At 43.7% G+C, this 24,484-nt stretch overlaps 2 protein-coding genes across 7 annotated transcripts; both read right to left on the reverse strand.

Moving 5' to 3' along the window:
* Window positions 1-1,996: 1,996 nt before the first annotated feature.
* RPUSD3 (RNA pseudouridine synthase D3) lies at window positions 1,997-8,571 on the reverse strand (the record flags this gene model as incomplete). The annotated part of the gene is given in 10 exon segments (XM_081072713.1): window positions 1,997-2,451; window positions 3,274-3,413; window positions 5,518-5,641; window positions 5,860-5,944; window positions 6,023-6,130; window positions 6,823-6,922; window positions 7,057-7,101; window positions 7,997-8,136; window positions 8,448-8,559; window positions 8,562-8,571. Coding segments are annotated over 10 exon segments (1,056 nt in total). The 3' UTR covers window positions 1,997-2,259.
* A 2,777-nt stretch (window positions 8,572-11,348) lies between these two features.
* Window positions 11,349-24,014, reverse strand: CIDEC (cell death inducing DFFA like effector c). 6 transcript variants are annotated; one of them, XM_081073166.1, is made up of 7 exons: window positions 23,970-24,010; window positions 22,572-22,649; window positions 21,567-21,720; window positions 21,401-21,482; window positions 15,055-15,213; window positions 14,782-14,969; window positions 11,349-11,927 (listed from the first exon to the last, which is right to left on the reverse strand). In XM_081073166.1, exons 5-7 carry the CDS (start codon window positions 15,196-15,198, stop codon window positions 11,765-11,767), a joined length of 495 nt encoding a protein of 164 aa, XP_080929292.1. In that variant the 5' UTR covers window positions 15,199-15,213; window positions 21,401-21,482; window positions 21,567-21,720; window positions 22,572-22,649; window positions 23,970-24,010; the 3' UTR covers window positions 11,349-11,764. The 6 variants fall into 6 exon arrangements, with proteins under 6 accessions (XP_080929292.1, XP_080929288.1, XP_080929290.1 ...); XM_081073162.1 differs by lacking the exon at window positions 21,401-21,482 and having other exon boundaries at window positions 23,970-24,014; XM_081073164.1 differs by lacking the exon at window positions 21,401-21,482 and having other exon boundaries at window positions 23,401-24,014.
* Between the last annotated feature and the right edge of the window lie 470 nt (window positions 24,015-24,484).

The raw sequence follows: 24,484 nt of genomic DNA on the forward strand, positions 1-24,484 counted from the left end.
CCAGAACTGTGAGAGAAACAATCACTACTGTTTTAAGTCACTCAGAATGATTTGCTATGACAGCCCTAGAAGACTAGTCCACTAGTCAAATGAAGATACATATACTCTGATCCAGAAATTCTTGCGTAACAACCAGTAAATGCTTACAAGCAGGTTCACAGCAGCACTGCAGTAACAGCCGCACGACCTAACTGTCCATTAACAGAATGGATAAACTGTGGCATATTCAAGTACTGGAATTCAAACTCCATGCCATACAACACAGATGCACTTCTCAGTGTGGAGAGACAAACAAAAGAATATGTACAGCATGAGTCCGTTTACAGAAACTTCGGAAATGAAACTTTGGGCAAAAGGGAACGTATTATCGTTTAGAGATGCATGCATAGGAGGTGAAACTTACAAGGAAAGAATTCTCTCCTCAGAGCAGTGGTTCCAACCTCGACTGAACAACAGAACCCCTTTGGGAGCTTTTGAATGAGACTGATGCTAGGGGTCTCCACCCCAGACCAATTAAACCAGTATCTTTGGGGTGTAGCATCATGGGAATTTTTTTAAAGCTTCCTGAGAGGGGTCCTTATGTGGGGCCCAGGTTGAGAACTGCTGCTCTACCAGAAAGGAGAGCATGTTTCTATTTCATGCCCCGCGTGATGGTTATATGGATGCCACCTTATCATTCTTTAAATCATAGATGTTTTATGTACCCTCTATGTTTAATATATTTCTCAATTTTTTTTTAAATGATATGAATAATTTTATTTTCATTTTCTTTGACATCTGCTAAAGTGTGGAGCCAGGCTCCGTTGGATAGGGCTGTGTGGGGCCTTGTATCTGTCTGCCTCCTGAAGTTCTGTTTACCATCTGCAGAAAGCTCAGCTTCTCAAGAAGCTGACAGTATATTTAGAAGGGTATGTTCCCAGGATGAGAGATTTGGAGCCCAGGCTGATGACATCAAATTTATCTCTTGGTCCATTCTGTTCTGGCTTCAGAGAAATAAGACAGCTGTTAACGAGACTGGTGCCATTTGGTGTAATTTCTGTACCTTGAACTCCCATGTCTCAGAGATTTCGTTCCTGGTCTTGTTTCTGTTGTAAGAGCTCACCACGTTCTCTTTTTTTCTGTACATGGAATCTAGATTTTCGATTTTGAAACCAAATTTGGACTCTTGACTCTGGAACCCCAATTTGCTTAGCAAGTTGTTCTCTGGAATCAATCCCAGGATAAGGGTTGTTTGTAAATGCTGTGATGAGGGTATGTAATTGGGAGGAAGTATAGCTGGTACGACACCATCTACTCTACCATGAATCTTCTCTTCAGGGTGATCTTGGCCTTGGCTTGCTTCTAAGTCCTTCTCAGGTTCTAATCTTTTCTGAACTCGGTGCCTAGCTCTTCGATTCTGAAACCAAATTTGGATTCTAGACTCTTCAGTGTTGATTTCTAAAGCAAGCTTTTGTTTGGTAGCATCACCTGGGTAAGGTGTTTGATTGAATGCTTTGCTGAGGATTTTCAACTGGTCTTCTGTGAATTTGGTGTGGCTTTGTCTATGATTCTTTGCTGTGGTCTTGTTTGGAGCATTGTTTTGGGCCATGTTGTAATAGTCTTGAAACTTTTAACTGGGATCTCAATTTTTTAAAGTAAAAAAATCTCACATCTTCACTTACACAAGATTCCCTAGAGTAGTCAAATTCATAGAGACAAAGGAGAATAGTGACTACTAGGGGCTGGGGAGAGGGGGAATGGGGACTTAGTGTTTAATGGTTACAGCGTTTCAGTTCTGCAAGATGAAGAGTTCTGGAGATGGATGGTGAGATGGTTGTACAACATTATGAATGTACATAATACCACTGAACTGTACACTTAAAAATGGTTAAGATGGGAAATCTTGAGAGGTGTATTTTACCACAATTTAAAAAAATCTAAGATTTTTTTCCCAGCTAGAATTGGGGCAGAAACAGCCCAATAAAAGACCACTCATTGAACTCAGCAGAAAGCATGGTGCAGATAAAACATTTACTTCCTCAGCAAATCCTCAAACCCATACTATGAGTTAGGTATTTTTATTATCTCGAGTCCAGAGAGGTGAAATTATTTGTCTGACGCCACACAGCAAGTGGCCTAGCCAGGATTTGATCTTAGGTTGATCTGACCATGGAGCCCAGGGTCTTACACCATGGCCTTCCTGCATGTTGAACACATTCTCCTCGGCCTGCAGTCCCCCAACATTCACTGCTTTCCAGCGGAAATGGAAAAGAAGGAAGACTATTGTTGGTGGAGCCCCAGGTACTGCAGGGTCCTGGAGAAATACGGGGGCAAGGGTGCCAAAAGCTCACTGGGGGTGTCCCTGGGCCTGGCGCCTGGGAGGTGGAGACAGTGCAGGTGGAGGTGCAAGGGCAGCTGGGCAGCCTGTGAGGGCGTCAGGTGGAGGCGTCTGATTAGGGCTTCATCCAAGACCTGGAGTGGGAGAGGCATGTCAGCATTCAGCCAGGTGACTGTCAACCAGCTCTAACCAAAACAGGAGTGAGGCAAGTACTTTCCTCCTCCCCTCCACATCTGTAGTTATTTCCTTTGTACATGTACATGTATACACATGTACACTCATACACACACACATACACTCACACGACGGCAGAGACTGGCTAGGGGTTCACCAAATCAGTTTCTGCCTAGGCATACAGCTAAACTACTCTTCCTAGCCCCTCTTGCAGTTTGGTGAGGCTGTGTGACTGAGTTCTGACCAACGGAATGGGCATGCAAGTACGTACGTATGCTGCTTCCAGACGTGGCCCATGAAAACCTCCTGCATGAACCTGCCCTGTACCCCCTTATCTGCTGGCTGATTAGCAGCAGCCTGGGTCAGTGAGGCACTGCTGGGAGCCAAGTCCACCTCTACCCCATCCCATTAATTGGACTTAACATGGAGGGAAATTAATGTGTGAAGACTCTGGAACTTTAGGGCTATTCTGTTAGAGCAGATAGAGTTACCCTAATATACACGACCTCTTTTACCCCTTATACCAAACATTCAATGACAGACTTAGCAGGGCCTTTAGAAATCAGCCAGTTCAACTCCCGTATTGAACAGACAGGCAGAATGAGGTCCGAGAGGGGGTGTCATTTGTTCAAGGCCACAGAGCAAGACAGGGCCACAGATAGCCTTGGAAGCCGAGAGGACTGCCTCCCAGTCCCAAGCTGCATAGCCAATATCCGGAGATGCCGCCCACCTTGGTCCCCCATCCCACCCCCAGACTGCAGGAGGCAGGTGGGCTCGGGTACCTGTCTTTGGGGCTTGGTGCTCTCAGCGGGCAGTAGGAAGCGCTGGCCCAGGACAGTGCTCACGCGGGCGGAATACTTGTGGTCCCCGAGCACGGGGCAGAGCTGTAGTACCATGTGTACTTGTAGCTGACTGGGGAATGCTGGGAGACAGGACACACGGTGAGCAGCTGCTCTTTCTGTCCCACCCAGTACTGTGTCTCCCCCTTTCCTCTGAGGAAACACCACCCCCTTCTTAGATCAGGTGGTTTTAGGGAACTGGATGCTGCTGTCCCTGCCTCCAGAGCAGAACGCATGACCAAGTGGGACAATCCTCACTGTCCACCCACCGGGCCTGTGGGATGCACTCATGAAGAGAGGTAACCCGCATTTATTGTTGAAGCCAGAGGGAATAAGGAACTCTCTTTCCCGCTGAAGTGCTAAACTGGTGAGGTATACGCCTAGAGCTGCTGGAGCTCCTGGCCATCTTTCCCTTCACCAGGGGAGAGCCTATGGGAGAAAGAAGCCAATGAGTGGAAGGCAAGAAGAAACAGAGAAACAGCTTCCTGGTGACATCGTCTGGGCTTCTGGATCCAGCCAAGTTATGTGAGCCATTACGTTCCCCTTTTTGGCTTATACCAATTTGAACTGGGTTTTTTTGGAAACTCACAATCAAAAAGTACCTTGACAAATACAGAAAAGGGCGGGGGGGGGGTAATGTGCTAGACATGGTACAAAATGTTTCACATATGTAAACTTATTTAATCCTCATGACAGCCCTGTAAGATGGGTCATATCATGTCCATTCTACAGAGAGAAAAACCAAAGCTTACAAAGAAATGACTTGCCCACCTCTATAAACTGGGATTCAAACCCAGGATCTATACCTCTGCCTCCATGCCTGGCAATATGGTACACTGGATAATCTAAACACCCTCTTGCTAGAAACTGCCTAGAAACATTGGAAAAATATAACAATCATCCTTTTAAATGCACAGCTGGGCACACAGGGAAGTAAGGTCCCAAAACACAAAAAGGGAAACAAATCCAGAGCATGTGAGAACCAACGTTTCTATTCTAGTTGTGCTGCCAATCTTACTATCCAGGGGGCTTGGTTTTGAGTAGCTACCCTAGAAGCCAGGGATAAGGGTGAACCAGGGGAAAAGCCAGCCAGCCAAGAAGGCAGATGTTCACCTTAGGACCAGATGAGAAGAATGAAAGTTTTTCCCCTGATAATTCACAACCATGAGAGCCTCATACAAGTTTGGAGCTCTACTACTACTTGAGTGATCTCTGAACTTCCATCTGAGACACTAGTATTTAGAGAGGTCCTGAAGCAGTGATAGCTCTAAGGCATTTGGCAGAAACAAAGGCAGAACCTCTCCTAAAGGCCCCAAGGAGGCAATAAAGGATTTCCACAAATTAAGGCCGAGCCTAACCTGAATTCACAATGGCGAATCACAGAGCAATAAGGAAACAACCAACCAAGTTTGAGAGTCAGGGGGAAACACAATAGGATTAAACCCTCCAGAATTTCAGACTATGGAATTATAGAAATACAAATAAGTATGTTTTAAATGATTAAAGACAAAAATGAACAAATAATGAGAAGAAAAGCATGCCATATTTTTTTAAAGGCAATTTGTATTTGTGAAAGAATCAAACTGAACTTGTGGAAGTGAAAAATAGAGTCAAGGGATAGGTTAAATTGGCAGATTAGATCCAACTGAAGAGAAAATTACTCAACTGGTAGTGCTAAAGAAATTGCCCAGAAAGCAGCAGAAATAAAGAAATGAAAAACAGGAAAGAAAAGTTAAGAGACAGTAAGTACAATGAGAAAGTCCAGATGTATCTATTAGGTATTCAAAAGGAAGAGAATAGAGAGAATGAAAGAGGCGCAACATTTGGAGAGAACTTTCCAGAATTGATGAAATATTAACCTTCAGATTCAGGAAGCACAGTGAATCCTAAGCAACATAAGTAAAACTAAACACACACGGCTCGATTCATCATAGTGATACTACAGAACACCAAAGACAAAGAGAAGATCCTGAGATCAATAACTAAGAAAATAAGTAGATGAGCTACAAAGGAATGACCATCAGACTGACAGCAGAAGCGCTGCCTCCTGCAGCTGCGCCTCGTCACATACACCCTTGGGGTCCTTCAAATGCGACCCAGGCTGCTGCTAACCCATCACCTTCCTCCCAGACCCTTGCCTCCCCCAGCCAAATACAGCTCTAAAGTCTGGTGGGGCTTCATACCCACCTGTCAGTGGCTGCAGCTGGACCAGGGCACAGCCACAGCCTGTGGCCATCACACGGTAGTGGCTGAGGGTCCTCTTGACACCTTCCAGGATGTCCTTTCGGGATGGGGACTTCACTGGAACTACCTGTGATGTCAGCCTCCAAGAATTCACACATACCTGGGAGCTACACCCAAACCCTCCTTGCTCCCAACAGGCTCAGGATAGGGCCATAGTATAGGCAGTGCTCACTTGCCTGTTTTAAGGGACAGAAGAGCCAGCCACCCCCCGTCTGTACCCTTGACTCCTCTGTAGGGGTAATATGTCAGAGTTTCCTCCCCTTCCCCACCCAGACCCTGACTCACAAGATCGACGCCTTCAATGTGTTCCAGTTTCAGAGCGGCTTGGATCTTGCCCTCAGAAGGAGCGGGGATCCCATCAGTGACAGCCCTATGGAAGAGGCAGGAGGAGGTCACAGTAGCTTGTTGGGACCTCCCCACTGCCATGCTGCCTCCCAGCACCACTTACCAGTAGGTGGCTATGGGTCTCTGGGCTCTCTGTGAGTAAGTGAAAAACTTCTGGAGGCGGCTTGCTGTTTGGGGACAACTGGAGAGGAGTACAAGCCCAGAGGTCTCCCTGAAGGAAGGAGACAAATGACAAAAGTTAAAGTCCTTTGGGCTCACCCACAAAAAAGGGAGGAACACTGACCTGCTTAATGCCAAATAGTAACACCAGAGTATAACCCATACCTCCTTCTGAGAAACAAGTGAAGCTTCCTGTGTTTTATAATAGGGCTATGTAGCTCAATGTGTTTCTCATTTTACCCTGGCCCCCAGGGAGCTCAGAGCCAAAGATCACAACAATTACTACCAATTTCTCAGAGTCGACCATGTGCCAGGCACTATCCTAGTAATTTCATATATATTAGCTCTTAAATAATTAAATTCTCCACAAACAAACCCAGGAGTTGTGAAATTGCAGAAATATTCCATCTCAAGTACCATCTCTAAGTGATGGCTGTTAGAGGAAAGAACATCATGGATCAACTCCCAGTGCCTGCCATGAGTGTGGGCTTGGAGAAGTGACTATATACACAGCATAGGGGTTAGTAAGTAATAGAACTGAGGCTCAGTGAGGTTTCATGCTTTGGCTAACATCACAGCTTGTACTTGAGGATTTGAACCTAGATCTGTCTGCTCCCTCCTTTACTTTGTATCCTATTTCTATGATCCCAAGCCAGCTGTGGGAAATATCTCGGCTCATTTTCAAGCAACTGTTCCCCAACCACACAGATGGATGCCTGTCTTCCTATCACCCCCACCACTTACTTCCCAGATGCTCGGACAACCTCGAGCTCCCTCTCCCCAAGCCCCAGGGACTGGCTCAGCTCTGGCAGCACTGAGAGCAATGTGAGCTCTCCTGGTTTTCCTGGGGGGGGAAAAGAAGGTAAAATACAAATTGCTCCCAGAGGCAATTTTACCCCACCATCCCCTTCTCTTCATTATTCCCTCCCTCAGAGACATCAAACCCCCTTTCAGTGCATCTCCTTCCCCTGCCCTTACCTGTCACTGGCAGACCCTGTGGCTTGTTCAGCGTCACTAGTGGTCCTGAAACATATGTTACATGAACATCACTAACAGCGAAAGCAGCAGCTGGAGTTTACAAAGCACTTTCTCAATTCATCTTATCATGTGGCCCCACTAAAACTCTCAGACATAAGTTATTAACCACACCCTAACCTGAAATTCTTTCTGTCCCTTGCATATGCTAAGCTCACTGTCACCTCCGGGTCTTTGCACTTGATGTTTTCTCTGTCCCAGATTTTCACATGTCTGGCTTCTTCATCTCATCCTAGCTCAACCACAGAGGCCTAAACCCACAATCTAATAATGTCTGTCCTGCTCCTACCGTTCTTCACTGTCATAGCACTCTTTCATTCACAGCACTGATCACTAGTAAGTACCTTGTTCTTTATTTCCTGTTTAATCCATTTCTTCCACGAAAATGTCAGTTCCCTGAGAGCAGGAACCGTGTTTATCTTGTTCAGCACTGTATGGCTGTGTCTAGAACAGTGCTTGGAACATAGCCTATGCTCAATAAATAGCTGAGAAAATGAATAAATCACTGAATAAAGACTGAGGCTCAGAGAAATTGTCTTCTTCCTAAAGCCACAAAGCAAGCTGATTACAGAGCCTGCATCTGACTCCAAAGACAATGTTTTGTCCATCAATAAGCAATTTATTAGAGCAATTCCCATTGGGGAGTGCCTACTGTGTTTGAGACTCTCTAGTTCTTTACACCCTCCCTCCCCCCACCCCCATCCTCATCATGCTGAGGCTCAGAGAGAGGATGTGGCTCGTCCCAGTTCATGCCACTAATGGGAAGCAAAACCAGGATTTGACCCCAAAGGCTTTAGTAGGGAGCCCAAACAGCGCCCTGGAAGGCTTGGAGAGGCAGGCTACTCTCCTGCGTCTCTGTGCAGCTTGTCCCTCTCACCCTCACCTTTCTGGTCCAACACACATGCCCTCAGTACATCAATCAACTGCTCCCGACTGAGGTTCTCTGGCTGCAACAGCCCTGGGAAGGGCTGGTTCTCCAAGGGCCTCGACCGTTTGTTGGAGCCTCGGGACTGCAGCTGATGCCTGGAAAGATGAGGTAAGCAACAGGGGAATCATTCATTTCCAGAGGTGCTGCCCATTCTTATCGCCACACACCTCTTCCCAAATACTAACAAATGCCTCAGAAAGCCTGGGCTGAGCTCTCCGAAAATTCAGGTTTGATTGGTACCATTTTACAGATGAGAAAACCGAGGGTGGGAAAGGCCAAGCGACTAGTGTAAGGTCACAGAGCAAAGCCAGAATTAGAACCCCTATCTTCCTAACTCCAGATCCCGCACACATCTTCCCCCAGCCCCACCATCCCTCCCTCACGAAGTGGGGGGCGGTGTAATCACCGGGCCTCGGTGCCAAAGCCTGCGGCCTTGCGAGCTGCGTGGATCTCTGGCCTTCGCCGCCAGCTACCCAAGACGCGGCACAAAACACGGCAGCCACCCATCTTCCGAGCAGGACAGTGCGCATGTGTCTGCACCCCCTCCCCGCCCCAACTCGCCCACCGCTCTCTCATTGGTCAGATTGACTGTCAATCGGAATAGCGAGAAGGTGGGGCTTTAGAGCCGTGAGCAGGCCGAGCTTTGCCTTCGCCCTGTGGCTATGCTAGTGTAAACAAACCTGCGCTGCCAGTTGCATAAAAGTATAGCACATACAATTATGTACAGTGCATAATAGTTGATGATAATAAATGACTATTTTACTGGTTTATGTATTTACTATACTATACTTTTTATTGTTATTTTAGAGTATACTCTTTCTGCTTATAAGAAATAGTTTGCTGTAAAATAGTATGCCACGTTACGCCAGCAGCACCTCATACCTCTCATGCTTACCACCTCTCTTGATGGCATCATTTTCTCTCGGGCTTAATCTCATGTTGTTTTGTGCAGTAACATGCTATACAGGCTTGTATTGTAGCCTGGGAGCAATAGGCTATATATACCATTAACCTAGATGTGTGGTAGGCTATACCACCTAAGTTTGGGTAAGTGCGTCCTATAATGCTTGTACAACAACAAAATTGCCTAACAATGCATTTCTCAGAAAAATCCTCCGTCGTTAAGGGGTGCATGATTGCATATGTGTGTGTGTGCGATTTATATATATTATATTTATATATATATATATTTATGTACTCCTGCATTTCTAAAAGGACACACAAAACGAGATGATGGTTGCTTCTGGAGAAGGAATCAGAGGTTAGAAGATAAGTAACAATTATTTTTACCCTTTGGAACTGCTTCAGTTTTTTATCTCATTGATCTATTTCTTCTGCACACACACACACCTAGTTTAAAAATCTAAGCCAGATATAAAAGACTGTAAGATTTATACAAAAATTTAAATAATACAAGTGTTTTAAAATAAAAATGGGTAGAACTAAATTTTTTAAAAGATTGGGTGATTCTATTTAAAATGACATTTTAGAAAAGGCAAACTATATTGGCAGAAAATAGTGGTTACCAAGGGCTTGGGATGGGTGGGAGGATGGGGATTGACTAGAAAGGGAGCCGTTGGCGTGCTGGAAGTGGTGGTTATATAAATGTATCAATTTGCCAAAATTTAATTGAATTATATGCTTTAAAAGGGTAAATTTTATTGTATGTAAGTTATACCTCAAGAAACTTGTTTTTAAATTCCAATATTTAAATAATCAATTTTTAAATAGGTAATGCATAAGTACCGGAGTTGCCAAAAAATGTATACACATGACTTGTATTCATCTTTTGTTATCGGTATATAGTATTACATTTTCATACATTTTTTTCCTTTCTTAAAATGTGTATACATTTTCTTGGCATCCTCTGTATAGACAAGACTGGCAAGATATTTGGCAAGACTACAAGTGTTTCTATCTTGTTTTGGGCTCGGGCTCGGCCATCACTGTACTTTGTCACAAGGCCCCACGGTATTTTAGACTCTCTTTTCTGGAAGGTCTCCTGTGCATTCGTAAGCAGCAGCTTTGAGCCAGATGGAAAGACTAAGGCCGCGGGGCTGGCACAGAGCCTGCCTTAACTGCAACACACCTCTCCTCCACTGGCTGTGCTTGGTGCTCAGAGGGGCCAGTCCCCAACTTGGACTGGTCCCTGGCCCTGCTGAGGCTTGAGCTCCCTTGCTCTTTGGAGTTTTCCACACACCACAGCCTCATCAAAGGCTGCCCTTTCCTGTTCACTGCCCACATCTTGTGTGACTCCGTTCGCCTCCGAGCTCCTCGAATAAAAGCAAGAACTAATTTTTCCTGGGCTGGAAGGGCTCAGTGCCAAGAGCTGGTCACTCAACGCACTTGTGAAACTCTGCATCTCAGGAGGAGGGGGTGTGGTGACAAATTCCAAGCTTCTGCCACCCCAGCCAACTCAGTGTATGATTAACTTTATAGGAGGAGCAGGTAGGCCACAGCCTTAGCAAGGGTTGACCAGGAATAGCTTCTGGTCATCGTGCCTCCATGTCAGAAGGCCCAGCCCATGGAGACAGGATGGCACACACTGAGCCAGGGCTCCAGCTATAACTGCAAAAGCAGGAAAGCCCAGAATAGAAAGTGTTCTGCCAGCTCTGGCGGCTCTTCCCATAAATGGCGGCAGGGTCTGGGTCCACCGCCAGCAATAACTCTCCAGCTCTACCTTTGGTAACACAAGCCTTTGTTTTTGTTTTTAATAAACCCAAATAGGCTTCATGGTAAAGGTCAGAAATGACACATTTTAAAATCTGAGTCACAGATTGAAGCACAATCACCTACAAACGTAGCTTTTCACACTTGTCTTGTTTTTCTCTACTGAAACTCACACTGACGAGAAGTTAATTCTTTGTGGTGGCTAACAGCTGTTTTGGAATCCTAAGCTTGAAAGTTCTGAACTGTCTGGCAAGCTAGGGAAGACATTGCTGGAGAGCTGGATTACACCTTGGTTAGTACATTCCCACCTAAACACTTAAAAGTTGTAATAAGATGCAACAATGAGAAATTAGAAGAGTGCCTGAATCCCACCCTGCCAATCAAAGCCCTTCTGATAGGCAAATTTATTTTGGAAATTGTTATTTATTTTATGGATTAAATGGTTTGCTCAAGTCTTTGAGTAAGCAGACATTAGTTCCAGAATCAACTGCAAATATTTTTTTTTTGGCAGAAGTGCTGTTTCCTGTAACACCACATTTTAGAGAATGATTTGACAATAGATTAGTCTCTTCCCTTGGACTTTTCCAACCTTCCAGATAGAACCCCACTCTCATTCCCAAAGAACACAGGCAAAGAAGATGTATCAGCATAACTCATTTATTGTGAACTCTCTCATATAATACATTAGTGAGCCTTATTATTCAGGAGTATTAGGGATAAGATCCAGGAGGTAGGAAGTATAATGAAAGTATAGCAAGTGAAGACAGGCATCTGAGGGCAGACTTCATGCCTAGCCTGCTGGTGACCAGTCTTGGTCAGCTAAGCTACCTTGGGCAGGAAGGATCTGGGCCAGGCCAAGAAGCCTCAGTACCCTTTGGCCAGCCCACCCCAGGTTTCCAGCCCTTCCCCCTGCTTCCACATTCACGGTCCTGTGGGGGTAAGAGAGGTGTGGGGAGGCAAGAAACTCTCTGCCAGGCTTTTGGGTGCTACAAGCTGCGCATGGGGTCCCCAGTCTAGTCCTCGGCTGGGGAAAGCCTCTGAGGACTTGGGCCTTCATTGCAGTATCTTCAGACAGGTCGGCATGAGGGATGGGACCTTGGCCTTTGGTGGCTGTCCTCCCTCTGTGGCATCCAGGAGCTGCTGCATGTAACAGGAGGTGCCAAGCAGAACGTGTCCTGTGGCCTGCATGCTGAAGAGGGCCCAGCGAAGAGCTTCCCTGGGTGGAATGAGAAGGTAGTAGAGTCAAAACAACAAAGAAAACCCTGGCCTGCATCCCCTAAATACTTCTTTCCCCATGCTCCCTTCATAATTTCATCATTTGTAGAGTGACGTGCAAACAGGAACAGACGTTGCCTTCCTTCAGCAAATGGGAAAGGGGTCACAGGCATTACCTGCAATTGTACCTTAACTGAGATGTCCACAACCTCTCTATTTTCTCATGCAAAATTCAAGCTCATTTAACAAGGCCTTTTATTTTTGTAATATTACTTTGGACCAACCAGACTGGTCTAGGTAACATGAAGATCGTAACTCTGCCCAGTGTCTGTTCTAGACTCTGAGGCCTTTCCACGTCATTTGTAGTCAAGCTAATTTTTCAGAGTCCTGGGCATGAAGATACCATTTTGATCCCACACAGGGTTAAGAGGTTGAAATAACATAGATCACTTAACACGGGGAAAGATGGGGTCAAGAGTAACTGGTTGAATGCTTGGCTACTTTAACCAAGTCCTTACCCAAATGTTTAAAAGAGATAGATGAGAGTCACTAGGGGTGTCTAGTCCTAAGGGGGGGTCAGGTAGGGGAAAACAAAAGGAAAATTAATACTTCCTGGCTGATATTAAAATTTGTCTTCTATCAACCTTCATTCAATAAGTTATGGTTGAGGTGGAGAGGAGCAGAAAGACAACTAGAACCATAAACATCTACACATGAAAATACTTTAAAAATGAAAAGATTACACTCGAGAAATATACTCATTTCTCAAATTAGAGAACTGAGGTTTAAAACAGTTGCCCAGACGTAAATAGGAATGAAATTTTGACACATGCTACAACGTGGATGAACCTTGAAAACGTTATGCTAAGTGAAATAAGCCAGACACAGGACAAGTCTTGTATGATTCCACTTGTATGAAGTACCTGGAATAGGCAAATTAACAGAGACAGAAAGCAGAACAGAGGTTACCAGGGGCTGGGGGGAGGGGAGTGAAGAGTTAGTGTTTAATGGGGACAGAGTTTCAGTTTGGGATGATGAAAAAGTTCCAGAAAGGGATAGTGGTGGCGATTACACAACACTGTGAATGTCCCAGAATTGTACACCTAAAAGTGGATAAAATGGTCACTTTCATGAAATGTATATTTTAGCACAATTTAAGAAAAACAACTAGCCAACACCACTAACTCACTACACTGACTCCAGCTTGCAATTTTTTAAAAACTTTTTTTTGGTACCAAGATGTCTCCAGTGTTTAGGCCCAAGAGTCACATGTCCCCTAAATGGACTAAAACTTCTTGCTCCAGATTTTGAAATCCGCAAACTACTGGCAGGAAGCCCGGAACAAGAGAGAGCATGATATAAGAAGAAAATGGAACTTCTAGCCACAAAACCAGGCTCAAGCCTGTTATTGAGTGTCGCTTCTGGCAAGCAGAACCACGCAGCCTCAGGTTCCTCATCTGCAGATTGGGTGTGCAAGAGAATAAACTCAGAAAGCCAAGAAAGTCTGATATGCTCTAGCTACATAGGCCCTCGCAGAACTCGGGGTACCCTGAGCAGGATTTCTCAGAAGCCCCCTGAAAACAAGGATCATAAGTGTGTCTTCATTCATTCTACAAATTGAATTACTGCTTTATGCCAGCGTTCATTAAGGTACTGGAGGCAACAGAAACTCTTGCTTTCATAGAGCTTGTTCTGACACCTTATTCTTCAGCTTACAGCATAGGGACAGGCACACAGTGGGTTCTCAGTAAATACTAAATGAAGCAATTGGAGAGGAGTAGAATCTGTCAGAAGAAACTGGCAAGAGGTCATGCTCTGCTACTCCCTAGCTTTTTGGCTCTGGACTAATTGGATGGCCTCTGCCTCAGTGGTTACATCCATCTAATGGGTAAGAATTTTCTAGAGCACCACTGGAGCAGCTGAATTTAAGAAACACTACCATAACAGCACTCGTCTCAAAAGTTAATATATTTCCATGCTTCCTATGATACTTGATTAGGCTTTCAAATGTAAAGTAAAACGTTTTTCAAGTTCATTAGACAATACAATGACTAATTGTCCATAGACATGCAAAGTAATTCTATCCTATGGAGGGACAATTATTTCATCCCTCTCACCACCACGGAAAAGTCCAATTTTGTATTTATAAATTTACTTGAGAATTCTTTGTTTTTCATTTAATTTTTTTCTATTTGCTGTTTATGTCATCATTCTTTTATTTATTTATTTATTTATTTATTTTTATTGGGGAATATTGAGGAACAGTGTATTTTTCCAGGATGTCAAGTTCTTGTTTTTCAATCCACCAGTGGCCTAGCTCCAAGCTCAAGCTGTTGCTTCTCACTGGTACATGTCGGCATCGAACCAGCGACCTTGGTGTTAAGAGCTCACGCTCTAACCAATTGAGCCATCTAGCTGCCCCAATTTTCATCATTCTTGATGGACCTTATACAGGTGGGATTTTGTATTCCGCTTTGAACTGATTGTGACTTCTTGCTGGTTCTCACATTAATGAGTTTAATAAAATCTTTGACACGTTCATTTTTAAATAGTTGATTAGAAGATTACTTAAGGAAACTTACTATTTGAAGTGAAAAAAGAATTTGTTTTAGTGGAAGGTAATTAGGAAAACTAAATCTATACCTGTTCTACCTGGAGGAGTGTGTGTACTGCTTTGGCACACACTAGTGAAATCTCAAGCACTAGTTCAGCCATAAGTTCTAGACAAAGGCTAACTGTCGTGCTATGTCAGCATTAATACCCCTCCAGGCGCTAGAAGGCTGAGGTCCATGGCAGCAGACGGGCTCCCCATTGCTGCGTACCCACCTGTCCCCAGCCAATCCCAATTCACTTACTTCACGATGCGCTTGGCCCCGTAGCAGTGCAGATTGTAGGAAAGCGAGTATGTGCCATAGAGGGTCGCCTTTACATTCAGGCAGCCAATGAAATCCTGTGGGTTCACCTTGTACAAGTCGAAGGTTACACGGGCCACATCAATCTTCTTGGCAGGTTTACGGGAGAGGGAGAGTTGGGACCTAGTGCCCTGCACCAAGACAACCATGTGGTTGGCACCTCTCAGAGACTTCTCCCAGGCTCCCACTCTTCTCCCTCGACAGGTGGTACCTTACCTGTTCTGATGGGGGCTTCCATTTCTGCCCCTTTTGGAGAATCATGAACACTGTGTTGTCTGCCAGGGTTTGGAAATACTCTTCTGTTTCTACAATTGTGCCGTCTTCCTCCAGCACCAGGAAGAAGGGCTTGTCTGCCAGCATCAGGGTGTACTGGACCTAGGGAATAAAGTTAGCGATGCTTCTGCCATCCCCATGCAGCCACAGAGCTGGTATGGGAAGACCCATAGCATATCACCTCAGCTGTCAGGGAAAGAACAAGTGGGCCAGGGTGTGTGGGATGGGACTGGAACCCAGGGTGTGTGGATGGTGTGTGGTATCACCATCCAAAGACTACGTTGTGATACTCCTTGGTACCTGAGATTGTGGTTAATGTTCTAGAACAGTGTTGTCTAATAAAAATATAATGGGGGGCAGCTGGATGGCTCAGTTGGTTAGAGCACGAGCTCTTAGCAACAGGGTTGCTGGTTTGATTCTCACATGGGCCAGTGAGCTGTGCCCTCCACAACTAGATTGAAGGACAACTTGACTTGGAGCTGATGGGCCCCAGAGAAACACACTGTTTCCCAGCATTCCCCAATAAAAATTTTTTTAAAAATATATATCTATAATGGGAGTTACATATATAATTTTCTATTGAGATATAATTCATGTCATAAAATTCACCCTTTTAAAAGATACAATTCATTGTTTTTCAGTATATTCACAAAATTAAGCAACCACCATCACTATCTAATTTCATCACCCCAAAAGAAACCCAGTACCCATTAGCAGTCACTCTCCATTCCAACCCATGACAACCTCTACTCTGCTATCTGTCTCTATGGATTTGCCTATTCTGGACATTTCATATAAGTGGAATCATATACTATGTCATCTTTTTAGACTGCCTTGTTTTACTTAATATGTTTTCAAGGTTCAGCCATGTTGTAGCATGATTCATTCATTTTCATGGCTCAATATTCTACTATACAGATAAACCACATTTTTAATTGATTTATCAATTGATAGACTTTTGATTATTTCCATTTGTGAGTGTCATGAATAACGCTGTTATTTCCATTTGTGAGTGTCATGAATAATGCTGTTATGTACAAATTTTGGGGTAAAGATATATTTTTAATTTTCCTGAGTATATATCTAGTAGTGACACTGCTGAGTCATACAATTAACCTCATGTTTAACTTCTTGAGGAACTGTTTTCCAAAGCAGCTGCCTTATTTTATGTTCCTACCAGCAATTTATGAAGATTCCAATTTCTCTGCCACCTCATCAGACTTGTTATCATCTGTCTTTTATTTTTTAAGCCAGTCTAGTATGAAGTGATTCTGATTTGCATTTCTCAATGACTAATGATGTTGAATATATTTTCATGTGTTCTTAGCCATTTGTATATCTTCTTTAGAGAAATATCCATTCAAATCCTTTGTCCATTTTTAATTGGGTTGTCTTTTTATCGTTGAGTTATAAGAGTTCCTTATATATCCTTGAGACTAGACCCTTATCAGATATGTGATTTGCAAATATTTTCTCTCATTCTGTGGGGTGTCTTTTCATTTTTTATTTTTTTTGCAAGTGTCTATTGATGAACAAAAATTTTTAGTGTTGATGAAGTCTGGCTTTTTCCCTTTGGTTGCTTGTGCTTTGGTGCCATCTCTAAGAAACCAAAATCACTACCATTTACCTATGTTTTCTTCTAAGTGTTTTATAGTTTTAGCACTACATTTAGCTCTTCAATCCATTTTGACTTAATTTTGTACATAATGTAATATAGAAATCCAACTTCATTCTTTTACATGTGAATATCCCATTGTCTCACCACCATTTGTTGAAAAGACTATTCTTTTTCCATTGAATAGTCTGGGCACCCTGTTGAAAATCAATGGATGATTGAAACGTGGGTTTATTTCTGGACTTTCAATTCTATTCTGTTGATTTGTATGTATAATGGACTGAATGATATCCCTCCCCCACCAAATTTATATGTTGAAGTCCTAAGCTCCAGTACTTCAGAATGTTGTTGTATTTGGAGATAGGATCTTTAAAGAGGTAATTAAGTTAAAATTAGGTCATTAGGGTGGGCCTCAATCCAATCCTAGTGGTATCCTTATAAGAAGGGGAGATTAGGACAAAGAAACACACAGAGGGAAACCATGTGAACATGAAGATGGCCATCTCCAAGCCAAGGAGAGAGGTCTCAGAAGAAACCAAACCTGAAAACACCTTGATCTAGCCTCCAGATTTGAGCAAAAATAAATTGCTGCTGTTAAGTACCAGTCTGTGGTACTTTGTTATGGCAGCCTTAGTAAGCTAATACAGTGTGTCTACCCTGATGGCAATATAACAGTCTTGATTACTGACTGTAGCTTTGTAGTAAGTTTTGAAATCAAGAAGTGTGATTTCTCCAACTTTGTTTTGGCTATCCTGGGTGCATTGTATTTCTACCCAAATTTTAGAATCAGCTTGTCAATATCTATGAAAAGAGTAGCTGGGATTTTCATGGTGATTGCATTGAATCTGCAGATCAAGTTGGAGAATATTACTATCTTAACAATACTAAGTTTTCCAATCCCTGAGCACACTTGTCTTTTCATTATTTAGGTCTTTTTTATGTGTTCGATTTAATTTATTTCAGCAATGTTAATTTTAAACTTGTAAGTCTTACATATCTGTTAAATTTATTCTTAAATATTTTATTCTTATTGATGCTATTATAAATGGAATTATTTTCTTAATTTTATTTTCATATTGTTTATTGCCAGTGTATGAAATAAAAATGATTTTTATAGACTGATCTTATGTCTTACAACCTTGCGGAACTCATTTATTAGCTCTAATTGTGTGTGTGTGTGTGTGTGTGTGTGTGTGTGTGTGTGTGTATTCCTTAGGGTTTTTAATATACAAGATCATGTCATCTGCAGATAGATATAGTTTTACTTCTTCCTTTCCAATCAGGATGCCTTTTGTTTTACTTTCTTGCCAACTCACTCTGGCTAGAACCTCCAGTACAATGTTGAATAGAAGTGGCAAGAGCAGACATCTTTATCTTATTCCTTATCTTAAGGGGAAAGCTTTCAGAATTCCAGTAAGATATTAGTTGTCAGTTTTTCATAGATGCTCTTTATCATACATATATAATTTAAAAATTTATAATAGTCCCATTAAAATTAAAACAGGTGAAATTACTTGTAATATATTTAATTCAATCTAAAAATATATAATCAAAATAAAACTTTATAAGATTTTACATTTTTTTCATATTAAGTCTTCAAAACCTTATATGTACTTTATACTTAAACACATCTCAATTTCAACTAGATACATTTCAAGAGTTCAGTAACCACATGTAATTAGTAGCTATTGCTTTGGATAGTGAACCCTACAGATAAACAGACCTAGGTTTGAATTTTAGCTTCCCTACTTCATTGTTCTGAACTTAATCAAGTTATCTCATTTCTCTGAACTAGTTTCATCATCTAAAAAGTTGAGGCAAGTAGGTCTTAGAGCCTTCACAATAATTAAATGCAAAAGTGTATGAGATGATGGCCTGGGTTTAAATCCCACTGAACTTGCCCTCTGTCTCTAAAAAATGGGAATAATAGTAACTACCTCAAGGTTATGATTACAAGAAATGCTATAAGTCGATCAAATATATGGTGATGGAAGGAGAACTGCCTCTGCTTGGTGAACACACAATGTAATGTATAGATGATGTAATACAGAATTGTACACCTGAAACCTATGTAACTTTACTAGACAGTGTCACCCCAAAAAACTTTAATTTAAATAAATATGCTATAAATCACCTGCAAGAGTACGTGGACCACAATGTTCATTTAATAAATTTTATACCATAGTAATTAAAAATGGAAAGAGACCCACAACATGTCACAGAATGAAAAGTCACATTACGTACTACATAACCTCATGTAAGTAAGTTATATGCGTATAAGGATAGACCAGGACGTTCACAGCCATACCACTAGTTACCTTGGAGTAACAGAATTCTCTCTACTTTTCTTACTTGGATTCACAAGAGAACATATTTTTCTGTTTAAAATCCTTTAATAAAGGCCTGTGATCAGCAACATACCGATAGCAATGAACACACCTAGCTCCCAGATCTTGGTTTCTGAATACCATTTTCTACTATTAGGTTAGTGTAAAAGTAATTGCAGTTTTTTTTGCAATTATTTTCAACCTTTTAAACTGCAATTACTTTTGCGCCAACCTAATAAAATGAAGCAGACCTCCTTAGAAAAACTGAGCTAGGGCGGGGAAAGTACAAGATAAACCTGCAATACCTTGTGCCAGAAAATCAGAAAGCACAACGCAGAAGTAGGACTGAAGAGAGTCCCACTGGCTAAGTCTGGGACAATCTGATCATCAATAAATAATCTGTTACCATCCTTATAGCTCATTTAAATAGGAATGCTTGAATCCTTTTTTATATAAGTAAGTGAATACATTGAAAGTTAGCTTCAGAATGGCATGTTTACTTAGTACAAAGTGCCTCCCCAGACATAATTAACGCAAAGGGAAAAACAATAACTTTACACAGAGAAGCCTGACTGGACCTTCTTAATTCAAATCATCCACGTTACACAATAATGTGACAACTCAAAATTGTAGGTAACTAGACATTTCTAAACTGAAGGACAGTAAACAAAACAACTGGCTTATAATCTTCACAACAGTCAAACCATGAAAGTCCGGGAAATTAAGGGAAGTCAGGGAAATTGTTCCAGATTGCAGGACACTAACGTGATGTACAATTAAATAGAAAACTTGATCCTGACCTGGGTCCTTTTGCTACAAAGGACAGTATTGGGACAATTGGCAACACTTGAATGGAGTCTCAGGATTAAATGGTAGTCATGTACCATTTATTTTCCCTGACTTTGATGGCTGTATTGTGTTTATATCAGAGAAGGTCTGGTTTGAAGAACACACCCACTGAAGTATCCAAAAACGATAGGCATCAGGTTGGCAACTTAGACGCAAGTGATTCAAGTAAAGTCTTGTACTGCTCTTGCAGCCTTTGTTAGTTTGAGATTGTTTCAAAATTAGTTTTTCTAAAAAATATCCTCCAGTGGCTTACTGTTACTTATCTTTTAAAATAAAACCCAACAGTTCTCTGCCATGGCCAATAAGGGACATACTCTGCTCACTGCCAACCATATTGCCTTACCCTCTCCCCCTACACTCTCTATGCTCCTTTATTTCTGTTGCCAAATTTGGAAAGGGAGGCTAGATAGAATGTTGTCCTCCTCCCTGCTCTTTCTGGAAGGTTCACATCTGACTGTGGTTCATCTTAGAAAGCTGGACCCTCCCTGCTGTTCCTCCCTGCATCCTCTGGAGTTAGGACTCTGACTAGGGGTTCCCAAACTCAGCTGTGAGAATCTCCTGAAGAACCTGCTAAAAATCCCAATCCCTGGGCCTCACTGATGACTTAAACAGTCTCAGAGGTGAAATGTGGAAAGCCAGGTGTTAACAAGGCCATGCAGGAAGTGGTCCCCAGACCTCAAGGTGAAAAATAGTGAGGATTCTAGACTCAGTGTGAAAGATCACTTTTGATTCAAGGCACAAGAAATGGAGTCTGGCACCGTCAGAAGCCTCACAAGGGAGGAGAAATTGGCTCCCAGGAAGAATAGACCTAATTCAGAGAAATGGGGAACCTAGAATAAAGGGTTAGGTCAGCTACGATTTCTATATGTTAAACAGACTAGTAATTGGAAGTCTAACCCAAACATTTGATCTGTGCCAGGCACCTGGGCTTGCAGATGAGCAGGGTCCCACCTCCTGGAGCTGATAATCTAATGGAACAGTGAAGCACATGAAGGCTACTGAGCTCGATTAGATGAGGCTGTAGGCCAGGCAGTGGGAGAAGTTACCTCCAACCAAGTAGAGAGGGAGCCTGGAAATGGAGAAGGGTGTCATTCTTGCCTGCTATGACTACCATCCACAAGAGTTGTGTATCCTTAGTTTCCTCCTCTGGTAGGTTACCTGACCAATAGTTTGAAGAAAGTCTTCCACAGCTACTAACAAAGCCTTACATGGAAGACCAACAACGTAGGGGACAGATGGAAGGAGAACTACTCTGGTTGAAGGGAGGACACAGGGAAGGGAATGTCTAAAATCTTGCCCATTTCCCCAACTTCCAGGCACTTCTACAAGTTTAAGAATTACTGGAAAAGGCAACCTACGGGTCCTCCCAGAAACAAAAATATGCTCTGAAAATACCACTGACCTGATGTTGGTATAGGATGGCAATATACTGCCCTCTTCCTGTCACCAAACAGACATCATTAATCAATTGGACAACACTCCAGGCTGCTCTACCCACCCGTTGGAGCTGGCATCAGAAAGAAAATCTTTTCACCATCTAAGCCATGAACTCCATCCCTGCTGAACTCCCAGCTCATGACCTGGAGGACAGAGGCAGCTTCAGGGCCAACTCTTAGCCAAGGTCCCAGTGGTTGTGCTGTGTAGAGGGTAGGCCTGCCCCAAACCTTGTGAAGGAGGTCCTCCAGACTGTGCGCCGAGATGCCCTTCCGCAAACTCCTGTCAGCGGTGCTCACTCTGCAGGGCCGGGCCCTGCGGGCCTCTGGGCTGGGCTCTGACAGCTGCTGCTGAGTCACCACCGAGGTACTCACTGCCACATACCTGAGGGCAGTGGAAGGTATCAAAATGAGCTGTCTGCTGCCCATAGCAGGGCAACTCACTCTCCAACCCCTGTAAGCTGAGCTTATCGTATTCCTCTCCCCCTAGTCCCCACTAAACCTGCTCTAGATAGTCTTACGTAAAAGCCTGCTGGATCAGTGCATCTCAAACTTGCATGGGCATAGAAGACCTCTGGGGATCTTGATAAAATGCAGATTCTGATTCACTAGGTCTGAGATTCCAGATGTCTAGTAAGTTCCCGAATGAGATGATATTGACTCTGCTGGTTCTCAGACCACGAGGAGGAACAAGGTGGTAGAAGACCCACTCCACATTCCCCCAATGCCACTTTCCTTCCTTGCCTCCCTCCTCTCACCTGTCAAGTGAGAGGAAGTGGGGAAGTGTAAGGCATTTTGCAGTCTGACATGCACTATACAGAACCAGAGGAGTGCCGGGAAACTGGGTTTCGGAGTCAGGCAGGCCCAAGTTCAAATCCTGGCCCTATGACCCATTTGCTAGGTGATTGAGAGCACCCGCTCTGTGCCTCAGTTTCCCCATCTATTAATTCCCAAAGTCGTGGTGAGGTTTAAATGAGATCAAGAATGAAAGCACCAAACCCAGTGTCTACCTCTTCCTACTCAACGTGTGGTGGTGGCTGGGGGTAAGGGCCAGCATGAACACCGCCTGAGGGCTTGTTGGAAGTGCAAAATCTTGTGTCCCAATCCAGACCTTCTGAATCAGAATCTGCATTTTATCAAGATGCCCAGATGACTTATGTGCCCACTGAAATTTGAGAAGCTCTGCTCTACAGCTCACAGGTAGTCCCCTTCCCTTCTACCCTTAGCTCTCCTCACCTGGAGAGGGACTTGGGGTAGAGAAGGCTCAGGGACTTCATGGCATATTCCATCCTCGCCAGCTGGACTATGTTGGACCTGGGAAAGAAGCAGAAACAGCTCATTATAGTGGGCTGGGAGGGTTCCCTTTCTCTCGTCATTTGACACAGTACGATCCCACCCCATCCAGCAACCCTCCACTCTGGTCTCCCCTCTCAACTCATATACGCCTCGCCCAGCGCTTCTCCTGTCCAACCCCAGGCACACTAAGTGTGACCAAGCTGGAGACCCTCCCGAGACCAGGCTCAGCTCCACCCAGCAGCTGCTCTGCCATCCCTACGACCACTCACTCCATGTTTCTCTGACCCCGGCTCTGGTTACACTGATCAGGGATCCCGAGTCCGGGACAAAGAGGCCCAGCCTGGTTAATTCCTGTCCCTGGGGGCAGAGTCCACTTTACGCTGGCAGAAGGTGAGTCACACCACCTCACACTGCTGGGGACTGTTCCCTCACCTATAGTCCAGAGACCTCACTGGTCAGGCCCTCACAGGCCAGGCAGCGCAATGTAAGCCAGCTCTCTCCCATGGGCCCTTGAGCAATCCAAACCCTTCTGAGGCTTCCCACGTACCCAAGGGCTGTTCTGCTATGATAGACGTTCTATATCTATTCTCTCCATCTCTGGAGCTACTAGCCCCACGTAGCTATTCAGCACTTGAAATGTGACTAGTATGCCTGAGGAGCTGTATTTTTTATTTTATTTAATGTTAACTAATTTAAATAATAATTGTGGCTTATGGCTACTAGTAATCATACTGGACAGCACAGCTCTAGCTGATAGGCCTGGGCTCACCTGCCACCATTTTCTCTTTTAAACCTCTGTACTCAAGCTCTTTCATGCTCCAAGCCTTTGCACAGGCAGTTCCTTCTACCAGCAAGGCCTTTCTCTGGCCTAGGGCTAAATGTTTGTAGCCTTGAAGCCCCAGTTGCATTGCTTTCCACTCATTGGAAAGTCTTCTTACACGGCTCACAGAATTTCCCCTTCATCCTGCCCTTCCTGTTTCCTAGCCAAATGTCTATTTCTGCCTTAGCCCCCTAGTCCCTGGATGCCTGGCTCTGAGATGTTCTCTCTAATTCCAGCTCCCAAAGCAGAGAGAGCCTGGCACAGAGGTCTCAAGGTGTGGTCATGGAAGAAAAGCCCCTACCCCAGTCAGGTAAAATCACTTTCTTTCTAACAACTGGGGGGTGAGGTGGTTTCCCCAGGCTAGCCTTGTCTGTGAAAGCCCTCTCCCCAACTTTGCACTACCCAAGTTGGCTAGCTTTGGCTTCACTCCCTATTCATAGCAAAACTCTGCCAATCCCCACCTCACCTGCTCTCCAGGAGCTAAAAAATCAAACACCCCAAAACAAAAAACTCCTTACCTCCCCCTCACAGCCTCCTAACCTCCTTACAATACTTCCCTGCTCAGCCTAGGCCTCCCTCCATTTTATTTCTAGCTTCTGGGGAAGCCCCTCCCCTGGCCTTCAGCCCCAATTGGGGAAAAGAGCATGGGGAGTGAGTGTGCAGCTCCCACCCTTGGGATTTCAGGCCAGCCTAACTTCCAGAAAAGGCCTGAAAGGAGAGGACAAGTCATGTTTCGAAAGCTTTGGGACAGGGTACAGACCAGGCCATGATATCAGGCACAGAGGGCACAGAAAACAGACTGATGTGGGTTATGGCCCCAGCTCCACCCATGTTAGCTGTTTGAGTATAGACAAGTTGTCTTCCTTCTGTGAGCCCCAATTTCTCTCACTTGTACAACAGGGATAATGATTCCCGTGTCAAAGGATTGAGGTCAGGATTCGTGATAATAAAATTAAAGGACTTTTCAACAGAGACATTTAATTGATAGAAGAGAAATTGGTGTTATTGATAATATAATAATTTAATAATAGCA

Source organism: Rhinolophus hipposideros (genome assembly GCF_964194185.1).
Source record: "Rhinolophus hipposideros genome assembly, chromosome: 14".
NCBI lineage: Eukaryota > Metazoa > Chordata > Mammalia > Chiroptera > Rhinolophidae > Rhinolophus > Rhinolophus hipposideros.

Excerpts from the sequence above, each read along its gene's own strand:
- CIDEC (XM_081073161.1), bottom strand. Across the intron at positions 14,970-15,054 it reads GGAAGCCCCCATCAGAACAG|GGCACTAGGTCCCAACTCTC; the intron begins GTAAGGTACCAC and ends GTCTTGGTGCAG. Across the intron at positions 11,928-14,781 it reads GGGGCCAAGCGCATCGTGAA|GGAAGCTCTTCGCTGGGCCC; the intron begins GTAAGTGAATTG and ends CATTCCACCCAG.